The sequence below is a fragment of the Salvelinus alpinus genome, chromosome 28 (assembly GCF_045679555.1).
Source record: "Salvelinus alpinus chromosome 28, SLU_Salpinus.1, whole genome shotgun sequence".
Taxonomy (NCBI): domain Eukaryota; kingdom Metazoa; phylum Chordata; class Actinopteri; order Salmoniformes; family Salmonidae; genus Salvelinus; species Salvelinus alpinus.
Window position 1 is genome coordinate 11,940,770 of NC_092113.1, and position 9,334 is coordinate 11,950,103.

Sequence of the window (9,334 nt, forward strand, 5' to 3'; positions counted from 1 at the left end):
GTATACCAACCTTGCCAGCAGGCATGCCAGCTAAGATAGTTAGACAAGCTAGCTACTTTATGTAACGTCTGCTTCCAACTCACACTCTCAAACACATAGATCCTCTGAACGCAGCTCACTTTCCAGCCCACTTTCTAGCTCACACTCTCAAACACATAAATCCCCTGAACTCAGCTCACTCTCCAGATCCCAATCACCTGAATTCTGATCACCTGTTCACACACCTGTATGTCATTATCACCCACTATTTAGTTCAGTTCTTTGCAACCCATCATTGTGAGGTATTGTTTGTTTTGTGACACACTTCTATTCGGAGCTCTGTTTTTCCCTTGATTTAATCCTCCCGTGTATGATAGTTTTGGCCTGCATCACTAACGACGCCTTTTGCCTATTCCCTGCCTCTACTTTAGCCTATCGGATTTCCAGTTATCAAACTATTGCCTGATCTCCCGAACAACGTTACTAGCCTTTTCCCTGCCTGTACTGTTGCCTTTTTAGACCCCCTGTGTATGACCATCTGCTAGGCCCTGGACCCAGCTACCTGCCTCCTCATGTGGTCCTTTACAAATAAACACCTGCTGCGCCCTGCGCTTGAAACCAGGGGCCTGTTGCACAAAAGTAGAATTAAGACATCCGGGATAAATGACTCAGCTGAGCTCAATGAAGCCAAAACATGTGCGTCCAGGCTTAATTGGTTGCACAAAGACCAAGCCAGGATGAGCAGAAACGGATTCATTAAGCCAGGTGAAACCAATCCTGGATAGGTGCGCGCTCACGGCTCACTCAAATAGACCCCGCCACAGATCACAGATTAACTGATTTACCATGGCAACTAGAGCCGCGTACTTTTCCCCGTCGGAAGCACAAATCCTCATGGAGGCATACGAGGAGGTAAAAGATATAATTAAGAAGAAAGGCAACACCGCCACAGTGATAAAGCAAAGAGAAAAAGCGTGGCAAAGTATTGCAGACCGCCTGAATGCGTAAGTAGTGCACAATTACACACTCACCGCTCCGCTGAAACATCACAATTACAATTCAAATATTTAATTCACATCTCCAAAAATGCAGTTGTACTGTAATTATGAAACGGTTAAATTTTTAATTGAAATGCACTGCAGATATGAGTGAAATTGTGTAAAGTAACTCCATCACACTGTATAAAGCTATGATACATTTTTTGATATTTTTACTGAAAACAAGACAAAAATACCAAGTAATTTTTTGCAGTGTGACTCCATTAAATGTGTGTGTGTGTGTGTGTGTGTGTGTGTGTGTGTGTGTGTAGATTAAACATGAACGGGCCAAAACGGACATGGCAGCAGGTCAAAATCAAATACAAGAACATTCTGCAGAATGGTATGGTCCCTGACTAATATTTAACAAAGCACAAGCATATATTGTACCCAGAAGGTGCCTGCTCACACATTGTCTGTACTGTTTTAGCAGTGAAAAAGAATACCCACAGACAAGGCACGGGTGGTGGGTCACCAAAGGCTGACCTTACCCCAGCAGAGGACATGGCCTTGGAGCTAATAAAGGCAGGCCCGTCTTAGAGGGGATCCCTGGGGGGAAAGAGACGAGCATAGGTTCCTCCCAAGATGCCACCCGCTTCATTCAAGGTATGTCCTTCCATCTCTACATGGGATACAACCACATTCATATTGAATCAATTTGGACTGTCTGACTTTGGTTTACCTATTGCCTTGCAGTGTCTGGCAGCACTGTGTTCCTGTTAGAGCCACCAGCACAAGCACCAGACGATGCTGATCCAGTGAGTACTCCATCAAAGGCATACTGTAGGCCTGGCATGTCTTGTCTACTAGCTTCAATATGAATCCGATTAAATGTGATAGGGTGAAGGCCCCAGTGCAGCAGCAACAGCACATGATGGAGACGATGATGAGGAGGAGACCATCTCTCTGGATTCCAGAAGGCATGAGGTATCATGTTAAGACTGTGAAAGTACTATTTACTCTACAATGGTGAGGAGTCCTCATCAAAATCAAAAAATCTAATTTCTTTTACAGGACCCAGATGCTATACAGTGGGAAAACCAGCCTGGCAACATAGTGCGTATTAATAAAAGGACACCACATCCTGCCAAATTCCAGCTGCGCTAATTGTATTGTGTTCACAGAGCTCACAAGCTATCAGAAAGTTGTATGGCAACCACCTCCGGCGCCAAATAGAACTGGCAGACATAGACATTCAGTACAAGAAGAAAAAGATGGAAAATCTTGCACTGGAGTCCGAAATAAAAAAGAGGACAATTAGGAAACTGGACCTTGAAATAAAAAAACTTGAGAGGGAGGTGAGATATGCCTTCAATGTACACTGTATGCTAACTGTAACACAAATGTATTATTCATTCTTTTTCTTTCCTCCCCCAGCTCCAAGAAGATGACACAGCTCAAAATAAAAATTAGGTATATTCTCGTAAAGTCAAGTGAGCCATGACATATGAGCTCTTATTGTGAGCACACAGGACGGTGGCATCTTTCTAAGTTTTTTTTTATTTTCCCAGCAATCTGTACAACCAAGTCATCGTTATAAGGCATCGCCCTCTTTTGCCCACCCCCCCAGCACCAGGTGTGGCCACTAGCCTATATGAAGGCCCAAAATTGTGTGTTCCTTTCTGCTCTGACAATGGCATGCCCATTCGTGCGAGATGTGGTGGATGAAGAAGCACTTGTGCTGAGGAGAGCCTTCAGGCGAGAAAGGGTCTTCAGGGACCGGTTGGACCCACTGGCCTTCCCTGATGACCATCTATATGAAAGATACAGGTTTTCTGCAGATGGCATCAGGTATCTATGCAGACTACTGGGTCCCAGGATTAAGCACCGCACTGCACGGAGCCATGCACTGAGTGTGGAGCAAATGGTTTGTGTGGCCTTGCGCTTTTTTGCTAGTGGAGCCTTCCTGTACTCAGTGGGGGATGCAGAACAGCTGAACAAGGCCACAATTTGCCGCACAATAAGGAGTGTGTGTCTGGCTATCAAAGCATTAGCAGATGTCTTCATCTCCTTCCCTGGCCACAGAAGACTCTGTGACATCAAAGAGGAGTTCTATAGGATTGCAGGTAAGAGGATCTACAAATTACAGGACAACTGTTAACACATAGTAGGATACTCATTACTTTGTGTGACAGGTTTCCCCAATGTCATTGGTGCAGTGGACTGCACACACATAAGGATAAAAGCCCCCTCAGGTGCCCATGAGGCCGATTTTGTGAATAGGAAATCCTTTCACAGCATTAATGTTCAGGTGAACATAACTTTTTGATATTGTCCATTGACGAACACTCTGCATTGCCAGTGATGTGCATTGATTGGTGTAATATTCCTCATCTTATGATTTCAGATGGTCTGCAATGCTGACTGTGTGATCAGCAATGTTGTGGCAAAATGGCCTGGCTCAGTCCATGACTCCAGAATCTTTCGGGCCTCTGAAATCTATCAGTGCCTATCACAAGGTAAGCCACACAACCCCTATTTATAACCATCATGGCTGTGTCAAGAATATCACTGTGTTTATGAGGTAGTAATGATGAGATTTTGTGTTGACAGGTGAATTCTCTGGTGTGTTGCTGGGAGACAGGGGGTATGGCTGCCAGCCTTTTCTCCTGACACCTTTCACAGACCCCCAGGAAGCACAGCAGGCCTACAACCATGCCCATGCCAGGACCAGGGCCAGAGTTGAAATGACCTTTGGCCTCCTGAAGGCACGCTTTCACTGCCTTCACAAATTAAGGGTCAGCCCTGTTAGGGCATGTGATATTACTGTGGCTTGTGCTGTCCTCCACAATGTGGCCTGCCTGAGGAAGGAGAGGGCCCCCAGAGTGCCACCAGCCATGGACTGGGACAATCCGGCAATCTTCCCTGATGACGACAGTGGTCGGCTGCTGAGGGACCAATATGTGTTGAATTATTTTAGTTAGTATGTGTGCTTTCAATTTTGGTTAAATATGTCCAATATGTTCAATTTTGGTTAAAATTTGGGTTTTTTTGGGTTCGTTTTTTGACGAATTTGGCCTCTTATGATGTTTGTGCGGTATACTGTGTGTAATACAAGGCTGCAGGGAGGCTACTGCATCCATTCATTTGTCTGTTCAGTTGATGTGTATGGATTTGTCCTGCATTTATTTTAGTGTGCAGACATGCAGGGTGTGTTATATACAGACCTTTGAATGTGTATGTATCATTTTGTATAATATGCTTGGATTCTGTGCTTTCCATCTTGTAGAGTCACTGTGACTTCAGTTTCGAAAGGAGCTGATGGTTTACCTGCTTTGTTTTGTCCTTATTCAATAAAGGAACATAATGTTACACATTGTGTTTTTATATTCATATGGAATGTGTATTTGTTTATATGACAGAGTACTAGGGCCACACTGAAGAAAAAGGATAAAGTCATAAATTTATGAGGCTGGTTCTTTCTGCAGAAAAGCTACATATTGTTTTTACAGTTTTGATACTTATGACAATGTGATACTTAGTATTCTGGCACATCAGCATGTCTTTGTTTATGAAACCATACTGAAGTACAATTTCACGAAATGCCCCACATCTGTCATTTTAACAACTGTCCTCCTTTAAAACAACTGGTTACAATATTATGACTTGTGTTTTTTTTCCCCTCTGTGGCCCTAATATTCTATCATTTTATATATAGCCTTATAGTCTATGGGAAACTGTAAATTATCTAATGATAGCAACATCATCTAAAAATCATTTTTTATCCAAAATCATTGAAATTAATGATCACAAACGTTTAAATAATAACAGTGGGTCTAGTTATATGTGATAACAATGTATAGTGAGCAGTGAAATAACTATTGGTTTCCATTTGTGGTGACTGCTGACTGACATTAGGGATGAGATTAAATAGATCCTGGAATTTAGCCTGGTCTGGAGCAGGCTAGCTCCACAGAATAAATCTCCATGGTAATTTATACCATAACATATCCTCCTGCCCCCTATCCATCTTTAGTGCAACCGGATTACGGATCAATTGAGCCAGGATCACCAAGATATCCTGGCTTAATCCCTTATCCTAGTTTTGTGCAACAGGCCCCAGCTCTCTGTCTCCCATTGTGTTCATTACACTTTAACTTGATTGATAGCCTGAAAGGGCTTCTTGATAGCTACTGTAGTTATGATGTTGGGAGATTGGGAACCTATCTAGGCTAGCTAAAGCGAACTTCATAAAATTGCTAAGTGGCTAGTAATATTACAGAGGAAAAAATTTAAGAAAAACATCTGAGGTGGCACGTACCCCCAAATGTGCATGGTGCGTTTGTCAGGGATGACACAAGTTTCCCACTAGTAATTACCAGTTGGAGGGGTAGGCTACCACCTTCCCACTTGGTTATGAACACACTCAATGCAGCATAACGTCAATGTGTATTAGCTACTTCTGTTACAATATTTTTCCTATGTTTGTGGGATTTTTTATCTGATTTATATTACATAACACATTTTGATATAATGGGTATGATCATTGTTTATGTTTAAAAGTTGAGTAACAGCAGAGAATTATAACATACTCGATGTGGGGCAGGTGATTTGATTTGAACATTTTAGAAGTATCAGATGGAAATACCCTATGTAGGACGAACATCCCTCTCTGACATGTAGAATAAAGAATCACATTGGTTCTATGCATGGCATTTCTATCTGTAAAGTTCGAGAACGTTTGGCAATTGAACATGGCCCTGCTTGTTCTGTGAGATGGAGCAAGGGCGAACTTGTGTCAGGGTTCCGATGCGAAGGGAAGTGCGACTAGAAACGAATGAGACGATTGTTTGAGTGAGAGTTGTTTGATTACGTTAAAACTTTTTTACAGAAATGTGGTATGAGGTTAATGGGAAATGGTGGCAAGTAGTGTGGACAAAAAAGTTGGTGAAGCAACAGCTGTGCTGGAATGCGAACAATATGGGTGTCTGTTCTGATGGTATGGAGGATATGGGTCAAGGGCCGGAATGGTCGTTAGTTGAAAGACATAGGAAGAAGAGAGATCATGATACAGACAGCAGTGGAGCGTATAGTAAAGAAAGCCAAAAGAGGGCCAAGGTAGGAAGCAAGAGTAATTATGTGTTGGAATGGAAAGTGGATGATAGTGCTTGATGAGACCACAGGCCCCACTTACACCCTATCAGACTACTGTAACTAATGGCGTAGAGAAAGAGGTAGGTGAAGTGAAATTAGCTTGTTTCATTGGAAATGGTAGATTGTTAACATTGTGTGGTAGCCAGGCTCAGCAAGAGAATATTTTGAAAATGTAAAAGCTTAATGGGAAAAGGATTAAAACCCATGTCTCTGGTGCATATGCTAGATTGAGGGGAGTCATCACTGATTCATGATTAACGACTCATGGTGTAATCGTAACAACATACAGGAACTCAAGTCCTTTTGTTCACCTGACCTATAATTCCTCACAATCAATTGCCGACCATAGTATCTCCCAAGAGAATTCTCATTGGTTATTGTTATAGCCGTGTATATCCCCCCTCAAGCCGATACCACGACGGCCCTCAAGGAACTTCACTGGACTCTATGCAAACTGGAAACCATATATCCCGAGACTGCATTTATTGTATCTCTGGATTTTAACAAAGCAAATTTGAGAACAAGTTTACCTAAATTCTATCAGCATATTGATTTTAGCACTCGTGCGGGCAATACACTGGATCACTGCTACTCTAACTTCCGCGATGCATACAAGTCCCTCCCCCGCCCTCCCTTCGGCAAATCTGACCACGACTCCATTTTGCTCCTCCCGTCCTATAGGCAGAAACTCAAACAGGATGTACCCGTGACAAGAACTATTCAATGCTGGTCTGACCAATCGGAGTCCACCCTTCAAGACTGTTTTAATCACTTGGACTGGGATATGTTCCGGGTAGCCTCAGAGAATAATATCGATTTATAAGCTGATTCTGTGAGTGAGTTTATAAGGAAGTCCACTGTGACTATTAAAACCTATTCTAACCAGAAACCCTGGATAGAGGGCGGCATTCGCACAAAACTGAAAGCACGTACCACCGCATTTAATCATGGCAAGGCAACTGGGAATATGGCCAAATACAAACAGTGTAGTTATTCCCTCCGCAAGGCAATCAAACAAGCAAAGTGTCAGTATAGAGACAAAGTGGAGTCGCAATTCAAAGGCTCAAATACGAGACGTATATGGCACGGTCTACAGACAATCACGGATTACAAAAAGGAAACTAGCCCAGTCGCGGACATTGACGTCTTGCTTCCAGACAAATTAAACAACTTCTTTGGGCGCTTTGAGGACAATACAGTGCCACCGACGTGAACCACTACCAAAGACTGTGGGCTCTCCTTCTCCGTGGCCGACTTGAGTAAAACATTTAAACGTGTTAACCCTCGCAAGGCTGCCGGCCCAGACGGCATCCCTAGCCATGTCCTCAGAGCATACGCAGACCAGCTGGCTGGTGTGTTTACGGACATATTCAATCTATACCTATCCCAGTCTGCTGTCCCCACATGCATCAAGATGACCACCATTGTTCCTGTTCCCAAGAAAGCCAAGGTAACTGAACTAAATGACTATCGCCCCGTAGCATTCACTTCTGTCATCATGAAGTGCTTTGAGAGACTAATCAAGGATCATATCACCTCCACCTTACCTGCCACCCTAGACCCACTTCAGTTTGCATACCGCCCCAATAGGTCCACAGACGATACAATCGCCATCACACTGCACACTGCCCTATCCCATCTGGACAAGCGGAATACCTATGTAAGAATGCTGTTCATTGACTACAGCTCAGCATTCAACACCATAGTACCCTCCAAGCTCATCATTATGCTTGAGGCCCTGGGTCTCAACCCCACCCTGTGCAATTGGGTCCTGGACTTCCTGACGGTCCGCCCCCAGGTGGTGAAGGTAGGAAACAACATCTCCACTTCACTGATCCTCAACACTGGGGCCCCACAGGGGTGCGTGCTCAGCCCCCTGCTGTACTCCCTGTTCACCCATGACCGCGTGGCCATGCACGCCTCCAACTCAATCATCAAGTTTGCAGACGACACAACAGTTGTAGGCTTGATTACCAACAACGACGAGACAGCCTACAGGGAGGAGGTGAGGGCACTCGGAGTGTAGTGTCAGGAAAAAAACCTCTCACTCAACAGCAACAAAACAAAGGAGATGATTGAGGACTTCAGGAAACAGCAGAGGGAGCACCCGCCTATCCACATCGACGGGACAGCAGTGGAGAAGGTGGAAAGTTTCAAGTTCCTCGGCGTACACATCACGGACAAACTGAAATGGTCCACCCACACAGACAGTGTGGTGAAGAAGGTGCAACAGCGCCTCTTCAACCTCAGGAGGCTGAAGACATTTGTCTTGTCACCTAAAACCCTCACAAACTTTTACAGATGCACAATTGAGAGCATCCTGTTGGGCTGTATCACCGCCTGGTACAGCATCTGCACCGCCCACAACCGCAAGGCTCTCCAGGGGGTGGTGCGGTCTGCACAATGCTACCTGCCCTCCAGGACACCTAAAGCACCCGATGTCACAAGAAGGCCAAAAAGATCATCAAGGACAACAACCACACGAGCCACTTCCTGTTCACCCGCTACCATCCAGAAGGTGAGGTCAGTACAGGTGCATCAAAACTGGAACCGAGAGACTGAAAAACAGCTTCTATCTCAAGGCCATCAGACTGTTAAACAGTCATCACTAACACAGAGAGGGTGCTGCTTACATACAGACTTGACATCATTGGTCACTTTAATAATGCCACTTTAATAATGTTTACATATCTTGCATTACTCATCTCATATGTATATACTGTATTTTATACCATCTATTGCATCTTGCCTATGCCGCTCGGTCATCGCTCATCCATATATTTATATGTATATATTCTTATTTCATCCCTTTACTTAGATTTGTGTGTATTAGATAGTTGTTGTGGAATTGTTAGATTACTGTTAAATATTACTGCACTGTCGGAACTAGAAGCACAAGCATTTCGCTACACTCGCAATAACATCTGCTAACCATGTGTGTGACCAATAACATTTTATTTGATTGGAATATATATGTCCACAGATGATATTAAAGAAAATGTGAAGGGAGGCAGAGTGATTGAGGCCAAAAGGTTGATCAGTCGGAAAGAGGGTCAAAGAAGTGAAAGCTTATCAGTGATGCTGAGGTTTGAGAAAGTCTTGCAGGGAAAAGCACAGATATGATTCCTTAGTTTGAATGTTAGAGAATTTGTCCCATATGCACTGCAGTGTTTTAAATGCCAAAGAATAGGACACGTAGCTGCTCCGTGTAAAGGAAAGAAAAG

The 9,334-nt window shown here is 43.7% G+C and overlaps 1 protein-coding gene across 4 annotated transcripts; it reads left to right on the forward strand.

The window, feature by feature from the left end:
* Positions 1–597: 597 nt before the first annotated feature.
* On the forward strand, positions 598–3,966 carry LOC139557180 (putative nuclease HARBI1). 4 transcript variants are annotated; one of them, XM_071371641.1, is made up of 10 exons: positions 598–983; positions 1,289–1,359; positions 1,447–1,622; positions 1,713–1,774; positions 1,857–1,943; positions 2,031–2,314; positions 2,394–3,082; positions 3,152–3,267; positions 3,364–3,475; positions 3,570–3,966. In XM_071371641.1, the coding sequence occupies exons 7-10, from the start codon at positions 2,611–2,613 to the stop codon at positions 3,938–3,940; spliced, it is 1,071 nt and encodes a 356-aa protein (XP_071227742.1). In that variant the 5' UTR covers positions 598–983; positions 1,289–1,359; positions 1,447–1,622; positions 1,713–1,774; positions 1,857–1,943; positions 2,031–2,314; positions 2,394–2,610; the 3' UTR covers positions 3,941–3,966. The 4 variants fall into 4 exon arrangements, with proteins under 4 accessions (XP_071227742.1, XP_071227740.1, XP_071227741.1 ...); XM_071371639.1 differs by lacking the exon at positions 598–983 and having other exon boundaries at positions 994–1,359; positions 2,031–2,072; positions 2,141–2,314; XM_071371640.1 differs by lacking the exon at positions 598–983 and having other exon boundaries at positions 994–1,359; positions 1,713–2,314.
* The last annotated feature ends 5,368 nt before the right edge of the window (positions 3,967–9,334 follow it).